Genomic DNA, 21,679 nt, shown 5'->3' on the forward strand with positions numbered 1-21,679 from the left:
ACTCCTCAAAACCGTCTGGAGCTCGTGGCCACAGATTTTCTAATAAATGACGGGTCGTCCCCACCTGGAAATCCTTCCAGGGTGGGAGGCCGGCTTCTTCTGTTCTCAGAAGTTTGGCTATCGGTATTCGACGACGCCTGGGTCAGGGAGATCGTCACCTCAGGCTACAAGATAAAATTTTCTTCGCTTCCAGGAAGACGTTTCTTTCTCTCTCACAGAGCCATCTTCCTAGCCCTCATCCGCTGGGAGTCTCTCCTCTCGGGAAAGCCAGTCCTCATTCAGCCGCGGCTTACATAAACCATCAGGTAGGGACTCGCAGCAGACCAGTCATGACGGAAGTGGCAAAAATTCTGTGTTGGGCGGAGAGCCACGTTCCTTCTATATCAGCCATCCACATCCCAGGGGTGGACAATTGGGAAGCCGACTTTCTAAGTCGCCAAGGCCTCATGGCGGGCAAGTGGTCTCTCCTCCCCTCAATCTTCAGCCAGATTTGTCAGCGGTGGGGCGTTCCAGACGTCGACTTAATGGCCTCCCGGGCAAATCACAAGGTTTCCCAATACGTTTCCAGATCTCGGGAGCCGATGGCCGTCGGATGCGACTCTCTCGTGATCTCGTGGGCCCAGTTCCAGATGACTTATCTGTTCCCACCCCTCCCCTTGATCCCAAGGGTCATAAAAAAGATCAAGACAGAAGGGGTCCCTGTACTCTTGGTAGCTCCAGATTGGCCTCGCAGGGCCTGGTATGCGGAACTAGTGAACATGCTATCGGATGTTCCTTGGAGACTTCCAGATCGTCCGGATCTTCTTTCGCAGGGGCCCCTCTTCCACCCGAATTCTCGGTCTCTGAATTTAATGGTATGGCCGTTGAGGCCGCGTTCCTGAAGGACGCGGGTTTTTCTCACAGCGTCATCCAGACTATGATAAAAGCGAGAAAACCGGCTTCCTCGCGCATCTACCATAGATGTTGGAAGGCCTTTTTTCGATGGTGTGAGGACAAGTCTTTTTCCTATGGTTTTTTCCCTTCAATCTCTTCTCGGTTTCCTTCAAGCGGGTCTTGATTCGGGACTTTCCCTGAGTACCTTGAAGGGTCAGATTTTCGCTCTGTCCATCCTTTTTCAAAGAGACCTGGCCTCCCTTCCACAGGTGACGACCTTTTATTCAAGGGGTCGCTCATATAGCTCCCCCTTATCATCCTCCTATCGAGCCTTGGGATCTCAACCTCGTGTTAGACGCCCTCCAGCGTGCGCCTTTTGAACCGATTCGGGACATGTCTTTCTCGCCTTCTTGGTCGCTATCACCTCGTTTAGGAGAGTGTCGGAGCTGGCAGCATTGTCCTGTCGTTCTCCCTTTCTAATCCTGCACCACAACAAGGTGGTTCTTCGACCGGTTCCTCCTTTTCTACCAAAGGTAGTTTCGGCCTTTCAGATCAATGAGGACATCGTCCTCCCTTCCTTGTGCCCTTCCTTGGTTCATCCCTTGGAGAAAGCTCTTCACAAGTTGGATGTGGTCAGGGCTATCCGGATTTATCTTTCCAGAACTGCTTCCTTTCGTCAGGCCGATCCTCTGTTCATCGTCTCGGAAGGGCGTCGAAAGGGGCTCCCCGCCTCCAAGTCCACAATTGCTCGTTGGATCCGTTCGGCGGTTCTGGAGGCATACCGTGTCCAAAGCAAACGGCCTCCGTCGGGGGTGAAGGCTCACTCTACCCGGGCTGTGGGAGCTTCCTGGGCAGTTCGTCACCAAGCTTCGGCATCGCAGGTTTGCGAGGCCGCAACGTGGTCATCCATTCACACCTTTGTAAAATTCTACAAGGTGCATACTCGGGCTTCTGCGGACGCGAGCCTGGGTAGGAAGATACTGCAAGCGGCGGTTTTGCACCGGCCGACCTAGTTCTCCATTCTTATCCCGCCCTAGGGACTGCTTTTGGACGTCCCATGGTTACCTGTGTCCCCCAATGAAGCGAGAAAGAAAGAGGGATTTTTGGTTCTTACCGTAAAATCTTTCTTGGAGCCTTCATTGGGGGACACAGCACCTTCCCTTGAAGTTGTACCATGTTGGCCAACGTGCCGTTGTTGTGGGTTGGTACATAGGATGAGTTTAATTTTACTTGTTCCTACTACTGCTTTTGCACCAACTGAGTTGCCTGGTGCCTGTCGGAGGGTGTATACTGCCGGGGGGAGGAGCTACTTCTTTCTTTGCATAGTGTCAGCCTCCTAGCGGCAGCAGCATACACCCATGGTTACCTGTGTCCCCCAATGAAGGCTCCAAGAAAGAGATTTTACGGTAAGAACCAAAAATCCCTCTATTTGTGCTGGCAAAGCTGTTGCGTAGATGTCTTCTAGGCTGGGCCTTGGGCTTAAAGGGAACCTGTCAGCAGGATTCTACACAGTAACCTACAGACAGTGTCAGGTCGGTGCCATTATACTGATTACAATGATATCTTGGGTGATGAAATACGTCCTGTGGTTGTTCTTTAATCTTTATTTTCAGTTTTATGTTAATGATATGCTTGTACCTTAAGGCTTGTCTGGAGGGGGGCAACCAATAAATTTCTCACAAAAATAAATTGATCGCTTCATAGACAGATACTTTTTCCCCAAAATAATGGAGGAAGAAATCACAAGTTTTTATAGCAAAAAATACATTTTATTACAATAATTAAAACAATACATAACAAAATATTACTCAATGGAATACCATGTATAGGGGTGCAAATACAACAAAGCTGGAAGCAGGTATCACCCTCAGGTGAAGGAATACCCAGACATGGATATATTAATCTCCACAATAATATCTATAGTTAATATAACTTCACCCATATGTCTGGTTAAAACCTAATACCTGTGCTACCGCAAATAGAAATGTTTTTAAATATTTAGTAGTGTTAACATAGTATGTAATCTGTTCCACTTGCCCAAATATGCATCATGCTTAATGTATGAGTGCAATGCTCAGCTATAGTGATCCTCAAACATGGCTTATTCAACAAGACCGCCACAAATAGCCCTCAATAGTTACCTGCAGTCATGTTGAATCTGGGGGAGATAACCTGCTTGAGCACACTATGTTCCCACTGAAGTTGGATCAGCCTTTAACTTCATTTTCCACTTTGACTAGCCTAGGATCTCAGAGAACCCAGGAGTGCTTGGTCGAGCTGAGTTTTCCTATAAAAGGGATAGTTGAGGAAAGCAGCTGATCAGCCTTTGGACGGAGTATATCTAATGTCTAATTTATCTTTTATCTCAGGTACCCAATGATGATGAAAAAGAAAAAAAACCTTTAAGAAGAGTAAATCATAGCCCACAGCCATCAACTACACGACACAGAGAAAATAAGTAATTGCACTTTTTTTTTCCCTTACAGCCTGGAAGTTTTTGTAATAAAATGACAAGATTTGTTTTATGTAATTGTCTATGGTTTGTAGTGCTGCGGTTGCAGTGTACGCAGTGAAGAGGCAGTGACCCACAAAGTTCCAACACAAAACGTTCCTTTAATGTGTTACTTCACACAGTCCATTCCTCACAAGTGCATAGAATTCATGTTTAGTTCACATAAACATTGCACTACATAATACACTGCATCTTCCAAGTCACAGTCCCTACACACTCTGGACTTCTTTCCCCAGTTTCTGTGGGGCGACTGCAGGTTGTGACCAAGTCTCTTAAACACACAGCTTCATATGTTGCAGACACTACACATGCCAGTCCTCCTCTGACTAGTTACCATGGGTGTCCTGCACCGCTGTATCTCAGTCTCTTTTCTCACACAACTTTTACTCACAACTCCATTGGTTTGCGGCCACTAAACACGCTGGTCCTTCTCTGACCAGTTCCCGTGGGTGGCGGCAGCGCTGTGTTGGCTTTGGATGCCAGGCATCTCGGCTCCCCTGGTGCTTGGCGCCACTCTGTTCTGTGTCTCCGCACACCGACAAAGCTCCGCAGAGCCTCTTGCTCTGTCTTCCTCCAAACACCAGCCGGACACTCACTCTGACCCTGACACACCCATACCCTTTACTTTAGGGTTTTTAACAAACAAATCTGTGGCTTCCTGCCACATGTAAAACCAGGACCGGAAATGAAACAGACTGCACCATTAACATACTGCAGTCAGTTTCATAGCACAAAACCCAGCGCAGGTTTTCCTTAAATCTGTCTTGGACAAACAGTATGTCCAAGACTAACCTTATTTATTATTACATTTAACCTGCATTGCCTGCACCGCTACGCCCGTGACTGCCATGCACACCTATGGACTTCATACGTTTTCATGCACAACCTGGGGAGAACACACAGCTACCCCTTCCTGTGACATTGGTCACTGCTTCACTATGGCAATCACAGCTACACCTGCCACTGCAATACCCCCTCATGGCCTCACTACACCTCTGTGCGCATTCTGGGGAGCACAAACAGCGCCCCCTACCTGTAACAGGGGTCACTGCATCACAGGTTACTTAACTTATTGTGGATTTGTGTCATTTGCAACAAATTGGAGGTAAAGTCGAGTTATATAGAATGCAGCCATAAAAGGATGGTTGGCAAAATGAGTTTGGAGTCTCTTCAGCACCAGAAAGTTCCTGCTGTGTGGTGCCTGCACTGTGTCGCAAATTCTGATCCTAAAAATATGGACTGAGAAATCTGTTCAATCAAAAATTGAGCTGCTGTTTGGTTTTGCTTTTTTTCCTCTCTGAGCTTTTTATACTTACTTTTTGTAATGTCACTAAACAGGGAAAATAGCAGAAAGCGGAGTACCTCTGACAGGGAGAGCACGTCTGTTACATCTTTTAGATCAGGAGGCCAGGAACAGAGACCAGATGTCGATACTACATCAGGCCGTCTAAGTGGAAGCAAAGTGCAGAGTACAAAGAATGCACGGTAAGTAGACGGACGTCTCGTGTACACTTCTGCTTAAAAGCTAAATTTAGGTTTCCTGTTACCAGAATTTTACCAATGGGCAATATGATGACACTTAGGCTACAGTCACACTCTCAGGATCTGGTCAGTATTTTACAAAACCTGGAGTGCGACAGTCAGAAGACAAGTATAATAGAAATACGTCACCACTTCTGCATTTATCACCCACGCCTGGTTTTGGCTTACAAATACTGATGTGAAATACTGACCAAATACTGGTAGTGTGAACATAGCCTTATATTAATGCTCTTCAGCTTTTGCGTTTTAAAAGTGTTGTCTAGACATTTCACATTTATGATTTGTTTGTAGGATATATCTTCAACATCAGACTCGGCACCCACCACCTCTACCGATCAGCTGGTCTTACTTCTGGCTGCTGGTGGTAAACATTGAGCGGTCCTGAACAGCATAGCTCCATTTACTGTGTAGTACCAGCTGCTGGTTAAAGCAGATCAGATTCTATTTAAAGGTAGTCTGTCTGACCAGAATCACTGTTGAAACAAAGTACAGACTATAGGTGAACCACTGGTGTGGGCAAATATTTACCGTATATACTCCAGTATAAGCCGAGATTTTCAACCCATTTTTTTGGGCTGAAAGTCCCCCTCTCGGCTTATACTCGAGTCATACCCGGGGGTCGGCAGGGGAGGGGGAGCGGGGGCTGTCAAGTTATACTTACCTACTCCCGGCGCGGTCCCTGCTTCTTCCAGCGCTGCATCTTCTTCCTGTATTGAGCGGTCACATGGTACCACTCATTATAGTCATGAATATGGGGCTTCACCTCCCATAGAGGTGGAGCCCCATATTCATGACTGCAATGAGCGGTAACTGTGACCGCTCAATACAGGAAGAAGATGCAGCGGTGGAAGAAGCAGGGACTGCAGGGACCGCGCCAGGAGCAGGTAAGCATACGGGGAGGGGAGCGCTTCGCGATATTTACCTGCTCCTCGTTCCGGTGCGGCTCCGTCTCCAGCGTCCTCTGGCTGTGACGCTCAGGTCAGAGGGCGCGGTGACGGTCAGTGCGCGCCCTCTGTTGAGCGTCAGTGCTGGAGACGGAGCCGCACGAGGAGCAGGTAAATATTGAAAGCGCCGGCGTCCTGAGCAAAGAGAGGTATGTAATTTTTTTTTTTTTTTAAATAGCAGCAGCAGCAATATGTATTGCACAGCTTTATATGGAGCATCTATGGGGCAATAATCAACGGTGCAGAGCATTCTATAAGGCACAGCTTTATATGGAGCATCTATGGAGCCATAATGAACGGTGCAGAGCATTATATATGGCACAGCTTTATATGGAGCATCTATGGGGCCATAATGAACGGTATAGAGCATTATATATGGCACAGTTTTATATGGAGTATCTATGGGGCAATAATGAACGGTATGGAGCATCTATTTTTATTTTTGAAATTCACCGGAAGCTGCTGCATTTCCAACCCTAGGCTTATACTCAAGTCAATAAGTTTTCCCAGTTTTTTGTGGCAAAATTTGGGGGGTCGGCTTATACTCGGGTCGGCTTATACTCGAGTATATACGATAAGTGCACGTTCCCATCTGCTTGTTTTCTCTATCCACAACCTTCTCTTTGATTTACAGCTCTGACTTTAGAGGCAGAGAAAGATGGAAAACAAGTAGATGGGAAGGTGCACTGAAATGTATGGCTAAGTAAACCAAAAAGAAAAAGTATTACTGCACAAAAGCTGCACACCATCAAATAAGTAGATAACAAAAGATAAACATAGACTGATTTTATTCACGGATCAGAACATACAACATAAATAATAAAAACATAATTAAAAACATGAAAACAACATCATGAACACACAGGGAAATGCGTATAATGACTCAGTATAATGAGCTAACCCAACAAAGACCGTTGGCTCATGGGGTGTTGCGCAAAAATTTATAATGTCAAAAGGACAGTGCTGAAATTTAGCTCGTATGGCCACTACCACAGACCAAAAGCGAGCAAAAATAAATAAACGCACAACAACGTCCAAAGCAAAGAGCAGCAACTAGCCAAAAGGGACATATACAGGGCAGCCTATACAAAATGATACCACTGAGACACAGCATATAAACAGGAGAAACCTCCCAAATGTATACCACCTGGTGACGTGATGCCCATCACGTCACCAGGTGGTATACATTTGGGAGGTTTCTCCTGTTTATATGCTGTGTCTCAGTGGTATCATTTTGTATAGGCTGCCCTGTATATGTCCCTTTTGGCTAGTTGCTGCTCTTTGCTTTGGACGTTGTTGTGCGTTTATTTATTTTTGCTCGCTTTTGGTCTGTGGTAGTGGCCATACGAGCTAAATTTCAGCACTGTCCTTTTGACATTATAAATTTTTGCGCAACACCCCATGAGCCAACGGTCTTTGTTGGGTTAGCTCATTATACTGAGTCATTATACGCATTTCCCTGTGTGTTCATGATGTTGTTTTCATGTTTTTAATTATGTTTTTATTATTTATGTTGTATGTTCTGATCCGTGAATAAAATCAGTCTATGTTTATCTTTTGTTATCTACTTATTTGATGGTGTGCAGCTTTTGTGCAGTAATACTTTTTCTTTTTGGTTTACTTGTTCAGTTTTTATTACTGTTGTTTTGCACCCTCAGCACTTTTTATTTGATCTATATAGCTGTGCGCCCTAATCGTTTAGATTCTGAAATGTATGGCCACACCAAGGCTGCACTGAGTGCTTGTCCTTGAACAGTCATTCTAATCTGATAGACTCCCTTTATGTGATCGGTTGAGGTGTCGGTGCCATGTATAGCACCCCATTTCTGATCTGATTTTAAGTATAGGTTGTTGATGATATTTGCCCAGACAACCCCTTTGCACACTTCTACCACATTTTTTAACTTCGTCCTGTAGGTATTGTCAAGTTTAAAGTAAGGCAAACACTGAAATTCAATGCGGTAAAATATAATCTTCATGCATTTACATGTCATTGTCATGTGTTTCACTAATCCTTACCATAGGAGTAGAGATGACCGAAAGAAAGATGACCGCTCGCGCAAAAGGGAGCATGAGCGGCCCCTGCCCCGGCGAGACTCCTACAGGGATAGGTACAACAGACGGAGAGGGAGAAGTCGCAGTTACAGCAGAAGTAGAAGTCGCAGTTGGAGTAAAGAAAGGCAACGTGATCGAGACCGGGATAGGAGTCGGAGCAGATCAAGGAGCAGGAGCAGAGGTGCGTGAAGGGTACAAATACAAAGAGCATACATTTCGTGTTTGTATAGTAACCGGACAATTCTCTATGAAACCCAAGCTTTAACAAGGATTTTACTAAGCAAGTTTCTATTCCATGAATATCAGTAAATATTGTATACCTGCATGTGATGCCCCAGCTCCAGGTACAATGTCTGCCATTAGCCTTAGGGATAAGGAGAAGATTGCTGACACCTGAGACCAGAGGTCAGAGTGTGATGTCATAAGATCTGCATTTTTAATACTTTTACATAACTGTACTTCATGAAAAAAGTCATGCTCACTTTCACTTTAAGGGGTTGCCGAGTCTGTGAGACTGCAGGCTCGGGTCTGTGGGACTGCAGGCTCATGAATCTTCACATCCCACGCTGTGAGGGTTCTCCGGTACCAGTAGTGGATGCAAAACCACAAATATGCGATTTGCATATCACATGTCTACTAGACTATATCTGGCCTTGCTTAACCCCTATCTGACCTTGGACGGGATAGTACGTCCAAGGTCAGATCCCATGCTTTGATGCAGGGCTCCGCGGTGAGCCCGCACCAAAGCCGGGACATGTCAGCTGTTTTGAACAGCTGACATGTGCCCGTAATAGGCGCGGGCAGAATCGCGATCTGCCCGCACCTATTAACTAGTTAAATGCCGCTGTCAAACGCAGACAGCGGCATTTAACTACCGCTTCCGGCCAGCGGCCGGAAATGACGTCATCGCTGACCCCCGTCACATGATCGGCGATGCGTCTGGATGGTAACCATAGAGGTCCTAGAGACCTCTATGGTTACTGATTGCCAGTGGCTGTGAGCGCCACCCTGTGGTCGGCGCTCACAGCACACCTGCATTTCTGCTACATAGCAGCGATCAGCAGATCGCTACTATGTAGCAGAGCCGATCGCGTTGTGCCTGCTTCCAGCCTCCCATGGAGGCTATTGAAGCATGGCAAAAGTAAAAAAAAAAAAAGTTGAAAAAAATGTTAAAAAAATAAAAGTTTAAATCACCCCCCTTTCGCCCCAATCAAAATAAATCAATAAAAAAAATATCAAATCTATACATATTTGGTATCGCCGCGCTCAGAATCGCCCGATCTATCAATTAAAAAAAAGCATTAACCTGATCGCTAAACATCGTATCGGGAAAAAAATTCGAAACACCAGAATTACGTTTTTTTGGTCGCCGCGACATTGCATTAAAATGCAATAACGGGCGATCAAAAGAACGTATCTGCACCGAAATGCTATCATTAAAAACGTCATCTCGGCACGCAAAAAATAAGCCCTCAACCGACCCCAGATCATGAAAAATGGAGACGCTATGAGTATCGGAAAATGGCGCAATTGTTTTTTTTTTTTTTTTTTAGCAAAGTTTGGAATTTTTTTTCACCACTTAGATAAAAAATAACCTAGTGATGTTAGGTGTCTATGAACTCGTACTGACATGGAGAATCATAATGTCAGGTCAGTTTTAGCATTTAGTGAACCTAGCAAAAAAGGCAAACAAAAAACAAGTGTGGGATTGCACTTTTTTTTGCAATTTCACCGCACTTGGAATTTTTTTCCCGTTTTCTAGTACACGACATGCTAAAACCAATGATGTTGTTCAAAAGTACAACTCGTCCCGCAAAAAATAAGCCCTCACATGGCCAAATTGACGGAAAAATTAAAACGTTATGGCTCTGTGAAGGAGGGGAGTGAAAAACGAACACGGAAAAATGAAAAATCCCATGGTCATGCTGGGGTTAAAGGAGTTTTCCCATCTCCAAGATCCTATCCCAATATGTAGTAGGCATAATGATAATAGCAAATACCTCCAAGTATAAATGTAGTATATTCTCCCGATTTCACGGTTTCTTACCTCATGTAGCACATTGCAGTATCTTGGGTATCCATGGTTAGGGCCACTCATATAGTGACAGCTGTTAGTGTGGTCGTAGCCTTTAAGCCCAAGCCCACCTCCACGCTTTTCTCCAGAAGATTCTGCATAACCTATGGAAAATGGGCGCACATCCTATATATGACCACAGGGTACTCCATGCTTCAGTAGTTAACAACACAGAAAATAAAAAACTACATTATTAGTATTTGAAGAGTTTTTCAGGGTTTTGTACTTACATTTTATAGTTTTTATGGATTGTTCGCAAATAATAACAATTGTCAGATTTTAGGTGTGCTCATCTATTTTTTTTTTTTTATTTTCTGTGTTCCCCATAAGCTTCATCAGGAGTCCTGATATACGATGATAGCAGGGATACTATATGTGATGTTCCACATTTTTTATGCATATTAAATATGTCTTTACGTTTTTTTTTCTATGTTAGCCTGCACTTAGTTGACCCCTGAGTGAATCGCATTTATCTTGACACTCTGTGATGTATCATCACATTTTAATTTTACTTTTCATTTTTATTTAAGACAAGGACTTGGGAAAACCTAAATACAGTCTGGAGCGGTCGGAGCCCTCTGATTACCAGACCAGTTCCTCCGTTTCCTCAGTGCCTCACATCGGAGCCGCACATTATCCTGTCCCAACCCTAAGTAGCACCATCACCGTAATCACCCCTTCGCATCACGGCAATAATTCCTCTGAAAATTGGCCAGAATTCCATGAAGACCAAGTGGACCACAGTAGTTTTGGAAGGCCGCCCATACCCAAGAAGCGCTGTAGAGACTACGATGGTATAGTGTTTTACTTATGAAGTGGTATGGCAAACTATACAATGCGAAATGCCTACAAACGAATGGCTTCCTCGCAAGTCTGATGTAATTTCTCATGATCTGATGGCTAGTTTGGCATGTGACTATGTCCTCACAAATAACACACACTTAAGGAAATGTGTTTTGACTGGGATGCCAACCACTACTACATTTGTCATGTTATTGTCCAAGGGGCTTTGTATCATGTCCCTCCAAGAATGGCCATGCACCATATTCTCCAACACTGGCCGTTCATTTCACTCACTGTATTAATACACACAGACTGTCCAGTCCAGTAGGTGATTAGTTTTGGATATGGCAGAAAGTTGATTAGTTTTGGATATGGCAGAAAGTTATCATTTTGTAACATTTTCTGTTTTTTAAACCTGTAGCATATTTGTGTGCATTAATTTTCTGATTTCTTTTTTTGTCTGGTGTCCAGAGAAAGGATTTTGTATGCGAGGCGATCTGTGTCCATTTGATCACGGCAGCGATCCCGTAGTTGTTGAAGATGTGAACCTACCTGGAATCCTTCCTTTCCCAGCACAGCCACCTGTTGTAGACGGACCACCCCCTCCAGTACTTCCCCCACCTCCGCCACTCTTATCGCCACCTCCCCCTGTTAATTTACGGCCACCAGTTCCTCTACCGGGTGCTCTTCCGCCCAGCCTTCCACCTGTTACAGGTACTCGAAACTATATACAGACTATGTATATATTTATAAAGGGATTCTCCATTTTTTTCGGTACCATTTTTTTCTTCTTCAGGGCATGTATTTAGAGCTAAAATTATTTTTGCATTTGTGTTTCATTAACCCCTCACTGACATGACATACAGGTACATCATATTCTGATTTCCAGATTTTGGTGGCTCATAAGCGAGCTCTGCCTATGGCTTTCAACTTGTTAATTGCCGCTATCAATCTGGGATAGCAGCTTTTAAGGCTTTTTGGAGGGGGGCCACCGATGGATTGCCATGACAGCGGGGGGTCCAACTATGCGTTATTGCTACCTCATCTGAGGGAAAAATTTAATAGAAGACCCAGAATCCAATGATGTGTCACTTAGTTTATTGGGTGCAGCAATTTAAGAGATTTTAGATGTAGCAGAGCTCAGAATGCTGACCCTACCCAAAGCTAACCCTGCCCACACCAGGCTCTCTAAGTATATAATTTATGGACAGAAAGCTGCTTATCAGAGGAGGGGGCATTTTCGGACCTCACAAAGCTGTAGTCCAGGCGCTGATCATGTCCTTGTGATAAAACATTCATTGTATTGAAACTAGAGCACCCAACCTAATAGGTTAGACATCCCGGAAAATTGTGCCTCAGCTCCTTTCAGCAAAACCTAAAATATCCCTTCTGTGCTTCCATTGGTCAATGTTGTGTGTACCCGTTAGTAGCCCCGCCCACTGTATTACAACCCTAGCACTGTCACTCCCTCGGACATTACATCCTGGTGCACCCCCAGCCCAGACTTACAGCACAGCGGTAGGTGGCCGTCCATACATTGCCCACTATTGCAGGGCACTAGTGAAGAATGTCTCGCTTTCCTTGTCTGTTAATAGTCCACTTTGCTTTGCTGAGACTTGTAGTGAAATACTGTAACCATCCCCCAATCTCTCACACAAGTCCTGCTTAACTGTTTATTCCCCAGCAAAACAGAGCAAAGAAGTTAAAAGCTGCTACTGACCTTATACAGGGGCGTTTTCTCCCCTACCGATACCTCCTAATTTACACTTGTCCCATCAGCCCCTCTGCATATTACTAGTTGCAGTGATTTCTCTTATTTACAAAATAGCAATCACCTGTTAAAGGGTTTGTACTCTCCGATCCCGAGACCATGGCTCTACAGAGTGCTGCGCGGTGCTCTATCTCCAGCCGTCCCATAGGGACTGACTGGTCCAAACTGCTCATGCTCAACATCTCTCCGCTCAGATTGTTGGGGTCCCAGTAGTCTGTGAGTGATTGCTTATAAACTTGGTACAAACCCTTTATTATATATCAATAATATAGGCATCCTACTTTTAATAAAACATTGGCAGTCCAGCTTTAAGTCCACAGCCGGGTATGCTCATGTGCTAGCCCTGAAAATGCCACAATGTGAGAGATGTGACTCAGTGGGCCTTACAGTACGTACCCGTGGGTACATACAATCTAATCTAAAATAAAAGCTGCTAAGGGGATAGGTGTCATTTCTTTATCGCCTCTCATTGGGGGACACAGGAACCATGGGTGTATAATGCTGCCACTAGGAGGCTGACACTATGCAAATAAAAAAGTTAGCTCCTCCTCTGCAGTGTACACCCCACCGACTGGCATTATACCCTTCAGTTTAGCTTAGTGTCAGTAGGAGGTGGACACGGGTCTTTCATTAGACCCTTATCTACCTCAATGTGCGTCGTTTCTTTTCGGGTTTTTCTGGAGGGATACAGGGTGAAGAGTCACACCTGTAGTCCCATAATACGGACTATGAGTATGGCGTGTACTGCCACCCCGTATCCTCATAGATCCCTCTCCAGGACCAAGAGCCTAGCACACAAGTGTGCTTAGAAGTCCGGTCCTGGCTCCGTCCCCCACCCACTCGCCCACCAGAGCCTGTCGGTTGGAGGAGACGAGGACGTCCATCACAGTTCCGTGGACGTCTCATTCCCCTCAGGTTAGTAACTGCGTGGGATGTTTAGGTGAGTATTCCCCTAAATTTCCCAGATCTTCCCCTGTCCTCCCTTGCAGTGTGGGGGAGTAGAAGTCCCTAAATGTGCTGCACGATCTTCTTATGGCGGCGCTGACCTTTATTTTTTAATAGGGATCCCAGGGGCACCAACACGAGCAGTATCTCTTCGCACGGTGTCCCTTCAGGCCGCCGCGCTTCCTCCTGAGCTATCCCCTTCATCTGGGCCGCAGTGCTCTCCCTGCAGCCGCACTGCTCGGCGGCCGCAATGTCTCCTCTTACAGGGGCACCGCTCCCCTCCTGCGGCCGCAATGCGTCCTGTGCCTGCGCGGTGGCCTTGGCAGGCTGCCGCGTTACTTATTCCCTGTGGGCTTCGGCGCCGCGATCCTCTCCGGCGGCGCCGGCCTCTAATTTAGGTCCCGGCTTCGGGTGGGGCCTACTTCCGGCGCCGCGACCCCGACACTTCTGTTCCCTTGGGCGCCCTGGCAGGCTGCCGCGCTGCTCTGCGGCGCTCTGCTCCGGGGCCGCGGTCTCTTTTCCGGTGGCGCCGGCCTCTAATTTAGGTCCCGACTTCTTCCGGGGCCTACTTCCGATACCGCGCTTGTCCACTTCCGCTTTCTTCGGAAACTGTGCCCTGCATTCTCCGCCCACTGGCGCCATCTCGGCTGACTCCGCCCCTTCCTCCACGCCGCTGCTTGACTTACAGGGCAGGAGATTCCACACGTGCCCCGCATTTTCGCAAAGAACTCCACTGAGCGCTCATTTCTGGGGGCACAGCACACCACCTGCGCGGATTGCAGCACCAGAGGCCGCAGGGCAGGAGCTCCACTGGTATCCATTTTCTCGTCTGCCGTGAGTAGCTCTGCACTGCAGACTGACAGCCCCTTCTGCCCCACTGTCTAACTCTAAAGGGGGCCGCTCTCGTCCTCCTACTTCTTCCTCTTCTGCCTTAGTCAAGTACTTTGCATGTTCGTCCTGTTCCCTCAGGTCGGTCCTCTCCGCTCGGTCAGGCCTGCAGCAACCCGATTGTGTCCACCGCCCAGGATCCTCCGGCCTATCCGTCCGAGAGTGATACCCCATCCCAGCCTGGGCTTTCTCTCTTTCACAATCGGTGGCCGATCTAACACGGGTGTCTCAAACTCTGGTGTCCGTGCTGGACCGATTACCTCTACAGACCCCCGCAGTAGCCAGCGGGTTGCAGGAGCCTCCGCCTGAGCCCTCCTTGATTAGCCGCAAAAGGTCCAGACACGAACGTCGGTCTGAGTCCTCTTCTCGCTCCATCTCGCCACTCTGTCCTCCTCTGCGGTCGGTGTCCTCCCGATCCTCCTCCCCTGAGTCAGGCAAAGCGTTCTCCGATGCGCCTTCGGAGGATGTTTTTCGGAGCTGGATTCGAACCAAATTGCTACCATGAGGGATATGGTTCAGAATCTCATTGGAGCAATAAATCTAACCTGTGACATCAAGGAGTCCTCTACGGAACCTGCAGATCAGGCGGTTTCGTTTAGACGGGCTAAACCACCTTCCAAGTTTTTCGCTCCTCACCCGGAATTCGAGGAGATAATGACCAGAGAAAGAGAACCCGACCAGACGCTTTCAGAGAGGAAAGCGACTTGGCGTTTTATGTCCCTTTTCTCCGGAGCTCACCGCTAATTGGACTGCTTCTCCTTAAGTGGATCCTCCAGTTTCCAGACTGTCCACCAACACGGTCCTCCCACTGTCCGGCGGAGCATCTCTGAAGGATTCAAACGATAGGCATAGAATCTTTCGCGAAGTCGGCCTTTGAAGCGGCCTCAGCTAGTCTTTGCCCGGCCTTTGCTTCCACTTGGGTTTCAAAATCCATATCCAAATGGGCCAAACAGCTCCGTCAGGGCATTCTGGACGGGATTCCATCCGGACAGCTGGTGGAACTTGCCAACCAGATTTCTCACGCGGGTGAATATCTGGTCTCCGCCTCCCTGGACGCCGCGTCTTGTGCGGCTCAGGCGTCCAGCAACGCGGTTGCCATCCGCCGGACCGTTTGGCTTAAGGCCTGGCAGGCGGATTTGTCTTCTAAAAAGTCCCTTAACAGCCTGCCTTTTCAGGGGTCTCGTCTCTTTGGTTCTAAGCTGCACCAAATCATTACGGACGCTACAGGGGGCACAAGTTCTCTTCTTCCCCAGGCCAAGCCTTGTCGCCCTCCTCCTAGACGTCCATTTCGGTCCTTTCGGCCTTTTCGTCGCTTCGCGGCATCAAACTCCTTCTCCCAGTAGCAACAGAGGCCACAGGCACGTCAAGAGAAGAAGACTGTATCCTTTAGGCCCACTTCTTCCTGGTGTCCTCGCTACTCCCAGGGTAGATCATCCAGGTCCAGGACTGGAAGAACCACCTTGGCATGACTCTCGGCTAGTCGACAGCCCATCTCCCAGGCTGGGCGGCCGTCCCCTCTTCAGGGACCTCTGGATCTTCTCAGTAGAAGACGCATGAGTCAGGGAAGTTGTATACTGGGGATACAAGATAGAGTTCGTTTCACGACCCCGGGATTGTTTTTTCGAATCCCGACCTCCAAGAGATCCCGCTCTAGTTCCGGGTTTCTTCGCAGCCATCACTTCTCTCCTCAAAGCTGGGGTAATTGTTCCCGTCCCAGAAAAAGAACGGTTCACAGGTTTCTATTCAAACCTTTTTGTGGTACCGAAAAAAGACGGCAGGGTGCGTCCCATTCTGGATCTCAAATTGCTGAACAAGAGAGTTTGTCTGAAGCACTTCAGGATGGAATCCCTTTGTTCAGTAATTGCTTCCATGGAGGCTCAGGAATTTCTTTGCTCCATAGATATTCAGGATGCCTACCTCCATGTTCCGATATTCCCGGGACATCACCGATATCTGCGCTTTGCAGTACTTCAGGAACATTTTCAGTTCATCGCCCTGCAGTTCGGTCTTGCGACCGCCCCAAGAGTTTTCACGAAGATCATGGCGGCGCTGATGGCCATGTTGAGGGTCAGAGGCCTGGTTCTGTTTCCATACCTCGACGACATCCTCATCAAGGCTCCGTCCTTTTCTCAGGCCCACGAAAGCCTGTCCATCGTTCTCAACACCCTAGCCCGTTTCGGGTGGCTAGTCAACCGGGAGAAGTCCTGCCTTATTCCTTCTCAGCGCATCATCTTTCTGGGCATGCTCTTCAACACTCGTCAGACCAAGGTCTTTCTTCCCGAAGACAAGAGATCCATCCTTCGTCGGGACATACGCGTGCTCCAGGGCCCTCGGTCTCCCTCCTTCCGATCGGCCATGAAGGTTTTGGGGAGGATGGTAGCAACATTGTAAGCGATTCTCTTAGCCCAATTTCACTCGCAACCTCTTCAGCAAGCCATCCTATCTCAGTTGAACAGGTCTGTCTTTTCCCTGGACCGCCCGTTCCGACTCTCTCCCCGGGTCAAACGTTCTCTCAACTGGTGGCTCACGTCACCTCTCGTCTCCCAGGGCAGGTCCTTCCTTCCAGTTCACTGGCAAGTGGTGACAACTGATGCCAGCCTGCTCGGCTGGGGTGCGGTGTTTCTGCAGCGCCCCAGAGATCTGGTCGTTGCAGTATGACACTCTGCCACTAAGGGGAGTGATGGTACGTCTGATGGCACTGAAGGAATTCCACTGACCAGGTATCACCAGCACACATTACACTTCACCCTCCGGCCACTAGGGGGTGCGAAAGGCTTTATTTATTGGGCCCCTCCTCACACTGGTAAAACTAGGGGTTGGATAGAAAGTTAGTCAGAAGCTGACTGGGTTGGATTCAGGCAACATCCCTTGGCAGGGGGTGTTGCAGGGAGAAGACACAGGGGGGTCCCTGTCAGGCGTGGGAACCTGGCAGCTACCTAGCGACCAGAACAGAACGTTACGGAACCGCGCCTGCACTACCTTGCGGCGGTATCCTAAGAAAGAGACACGAAGCGAAGGATATTGTGAGATAGTGAGAAACGAGATCAAGCACAAAGGAGAACCAGTAGGAGTCGTGCCGTGAGACCGAGGCAACATCCTACTGAGGCGCGTGGCCGGAACACCGAGGGAGTAACTGACTCTACGCCTTACTTCAAACTCCGCAGGACAGTTAATTATAGGTTGGCTGTCTAACCTAAACACCTACGAAGACATAAGGGGCAACAGTGTGAGAGGGGTGACTCTAGGGTCCCGGAAGACCTCCAGGCCTTCCCGTCATACGGGTGCGTCCTAGCCATAACATACCTGGGGGACGTTGAACTAGAAACATCTGGAACTAAAGAAAGAGCTGTAAAGAATGAACGAATGAGAACAGCAGTTGTGAGGACTATTCCGAATTCTCAGCAGGGTAGCACAGGCGCTATTGGTAGGCAACGATTTTCACCTGCAAAGGGAATTCTGGAAGTGCCCATCGGACCGGCCGGTCTCAGATAGCCCTGTTAAGCGTGCTCTGGATTGCGGATCCTGAAGTCTCCAGTAAAGAGGTAAAGAGACTGCAACCTTGTGTCCTCGTTATTGACTGCACCTCACACCATCACCATCCACCTTACTGGGAAGCCCTGGGGACATACTTCACCTGTGGGAAGGTATACCATCCAGCTGCCATTCCATCACCCCAGCGGACCCCACAGCAGCGTCGGTCACCCTGACCGAACACCACAGGTGGCGTCACGAATCCCTGACACTGTATCACCTTTATTGGACGCCCCTTAGCAGGGTCGCGGACCGGTTCTAGCCACCGTGACAGCCTCAGAACCGAACCAGATAGGCCCGGTACCGAGAACGCGTGGCCCTGTGTCTGGGGGCGCTCCATTTCGCCACCTGACTGTACAGGGCCGCTGATCGGCGCAGGAGTCAACTTTGCCGATCAATGTCCTCAAGATCTGGGCCATTTTTCTGTCCCTTCGTCACTGGGAAAGGATTCTCAGGGGCCTTCCAATCCGAATCCAGATGGACAATGCCAAGGCGGTGGCATATGTCAACCATCAAGGGGGGACTCGGAGCGTCTTGGCCGAGGTATCCAAGATCCTCCTCTGGGCAGAAGCAACGGTTCCGGTGATATCCGCGGTGCATATCCCCAGCGTGGACAATTGGGCCGCCGACTTCCTCAGCCGCGATGGTCTCGCGGCAGGGGAATGGTCCTTGCATCCAGAGGTCTTCCATGAGATTTGTCTTCGATGGGGGACTCCGGACGTGGACCTCACGGCGTCTCGAATGAACAGGAAGGTTCTGCAGTTAGTCTCCAGGTCTCGCGATCCTCTTGCAGTGGGCGTCGACGCTCTGGCCATTCCTTGGTCACAGTTCGTGCTGCCCTACCTGTTCCCACCCCTTCCATTACTTCCCAGACTGTTGAAAAAGATCAAAGTGGAAGGGGTGCCGGTCATTCTGATCGCCCCGGATTGGCCCAGGAGAGCTTGGTTCGCGGAGCTCGTCAGCCTTCTCGCGGACGCTCCCTGGCGGCTTCCAGGTATGCCCGATCTGCTGTCTCAGGGTCCGATCTGCCACCCGAGTTCTCGGGCGCTCAGTTTAACGGCGTGGCTGTTGAGACCGCAGTTCTAAGAGCGTCCTTCCTTTCGGACCGGGTGATTCACACCATGATTCAGGCTCGGAAGCCTTCGTCTTCCAGGATCTACTATCGTACCTGGAAGGCTTATTTCCGTTGGTGCGAGTCCAACCACGTTTCTTCTATGTCCTTTTCCCTGCCTTCCATTTTGGCCTTCCTTCAGGCAGGACTGGATTCGGGCCTAGCTCTTAGTTCCCTGAAGGGCCAGGTCTCTGCGCTTTCCATCCTTTTTCATAAGACTTTAGCTTCCCGACCACAGGTTAATACCTTCCTTCAAGGAGTAGCCCATGCTGTCCCTCCGTACAGGGCCCCTGTGGATTCATGGGATTTAAACCTGGTACTGGAATTTCTGGGGGTTTCCCCCTTTGAGCCTCTCAGGGAGGTCCCCCTGTCAGTTCTATCTTGGAAGGTGGCCTTTCTTGTGGCCATCACTTCTATCCGCCGCGTTTCCGAGTTGGCGGCCCTGCCTTGCTGTCCTCCGTTCTTGGTCATCCACCAGGACAAGGTGGTCCTCAGGCCTCCGCCTTCTTTTCTTCCTAACGTGGTTTCCATCTTCCACCTCAACGAGGTCATCGTTCTATCTTTTGTCCACTCATCCTCTGGAGCGATCGTTGAACAAGCTGGACCTAGTCAGGGCAGTGAGGATCTACCTGGATAGAACGTCCACTTTCCGGAAGACAAATTCTTTTCGTCATTCCTGATGGCTTGCGCAGAGGCCAACCGGCTTCTAAGGCGACTATTGCTCGCTGGATCAGAACGGCAATTCTGGAGGCTTACCGGGTCAAGAACAGAGTGCCCCCTCCTGGGATCAAGGCTCACTTTACCTAGGCAGTCGGCGCCTCCTGGGCGGTGCACCACGGGGCTTCCGCCCTACAGCTTTGCAAAGCGGCAACCTGGTCTTCCATCCACACGTTTGCCAAATTTTACAAGGTCCATACCTACGCTTCGGCGGATGCCAGCCTAGGCAGAAGTATCTTGCAGGCGGCAGTGGTGAGTCCTCTGATGGAAGTCTGCTTTTCCCGCCCTTGGGACTGCTTTGGGACGTCCCATGGTTCCTATGTCCCCCAATGAGAGGCGATAAAGAAAACAGGATTTTTGGTTGCTTACCGTAAAATCTGTTTCTTGGAGCCTCCATTGGGGGACACAGCACCCTCCCAATGTTTCTCAGTTTCTGTTGTTTTATGTTCTGACTGTCCTCACGTTTACAGTTCTCAAATTTGTGATTATGGTTTTCAACCTTGTTATCTATCTCTTACTGCGTTCTCACTAACTGAAGGGTATAATGCCAGTCGGTGGGGTGTACACTGCAGAGGAGGAGCTACCTTTTTTTATTTGCATAGTGTCAGCCTCCTAGTGGCAGCAGCATACACCCATGATTCCTGTGTCCCCCAATGGAGGCTTCAAGAAACAGATTTACGGTAAGCAACAATTGTTCTTTTGGTTTTTGTTTTTAAGTTGTTTTTAATTGACCTGGCAATTTCTATATTTTTTGCTTTGTCTTTGGCAGGCCCTCCACCACCTCTTCCACCTTTACAGCCTGCTGGAATGGACGCCCCACCAAATTCTGCCACAAGCTCTGTCCCTACTGTAGTGACTTCCGTCATTCACCATCCTCCTCCCCCTGTTGCTCCACCATCACTCTTCTCAGGTATATATATGATCATGTACAATTACAGTTATTCTACTTTGACCTTTAAAGGGATGCTTAAACTTTCCTTTTAGCATTATATTTGGAAACCACATATCTTTAGATGGTAGGTTGTCTGTGCATATATAGATCAAATTCAACATTTCTGTAGAGGAAAAGGCGGTATTTGCCAATTGCAAAAATAAGCGATGAAATAATTTAGTTGTGAGTCTCCACACTAGGTGAAAAGTGTTGGCTCCGCCTGATGGGTTATACTTTCTCACACCAGTCAGCTCAATTTTCATCTAGTGTCTGTAGGAGGCATTCTTTCAAGCTAGGCGGTACATTCCTACAATTGTGAAAGGCCACCGAAAAGGTGGAAACGTAAGTACCTTTGTATAACTCCCTCTTCCTCTGCATGTTTGTGGGTTTTTTTTTTTTTTTTTTTTTCTGGGGCTTCATCGTCCTCCTTTTATTTTTCTCTTGAGATGTCCCTTCCTTCCTCTTCCCAGTCTGTTCTTTTCTCTGCCTCTTGCCTTGTCACCAACTCAATGGATGTACTGCTAGCTTGAAGGCCTGACTACTAGAGGCCAATTCTTCACTGGAAGCTTAGCCGCTACCATCTTCCTGCCCTCTTGTTGACCTGGTCGCTTTCTTATCCTCTGTGCTCGCTCAGTTGGCGGTTTTTGAATTTTTTTTTGTGGATGGGTCCCTTTTTTAAAGTGGCTGCCCTCTTTCTTACCAAGCCTGGCCTAGCATCTGAGCACATTTCTTCATTCCAATGGATTAGTTCTTTTTACTGTGCAATATACCATATTTTTCGGACTATAAGATGCACCGGACCATAAGACGCACCCCAAATTTTGGGGTGTAAAATAGCAGAAAACATATTTTTATAGGATGGGGGTCCACCTTATTGTCCGAATTTAAGGTATCTTACCGGAGAGCTGACGGTGATACAGAGGAGTCACAGAAGGCAGGGTCCCTTCGGCAGCAGCAGAAGTGGGGCAGTGCTGCAGTACCGGAGTGCAATGCTGCTTGTCC

General features: G+C 48.2%; 1 protein-coding gene across 1 annotated transcript in view; it reads left to right on the forward strand.

The window, feature by feature from the left end:
- The window catches only part of RBM26 (RNA binding motif protein 26), a 122,087-nt gene that overhangs the window by 28,650 nt on the left and 71,758 nt on the right, over positions 1 to 21,679 (forward strand). The window contains exons 4-9 of the mRNA XM_069758067.1: positions 3,243 to 3,331; positions 4,724 to 4,870; positions 7,896 to 8,107; positions 10,531 to 10,794; positions 11,255 to 11,497; positions 20,516 to 20,656. Of these exons, the coding sequence (XP_069614168.1) occupies positions 3,243 to 3,331; positions 4,724 to 4,870; positions 7,896 to 8,107; positions 10,531 to 10,794; positions 11,255 to 11,497; positions 20,516 to 20,656 (1,096 nt within the window). The remainder of the gene's footprint in view (positions 1 to 3,242; positions 3,332 to 4,723; positions 4,871 to 7,895; positions 8,108 to 10,530; positions 10,795 to 11,254; positions 11,498 to 20,515; positions 20,657 to 21,679) is intronic.

This window comes from Ranitomeya imitator, chromosome 3, assembly GCF_032444005.1.
Source record: "Ranitomeya imitator isolate aRanImi1 chromosome 3, aRanImi1.pri, whole genome shotgun sequence".
Taxonomy (NCBI): Eukaryota; Metazoa; Chordata; class Amphibia; order Anura; family Dendrobatidae; genus Ranitomeya; species Ranitomeya imitator.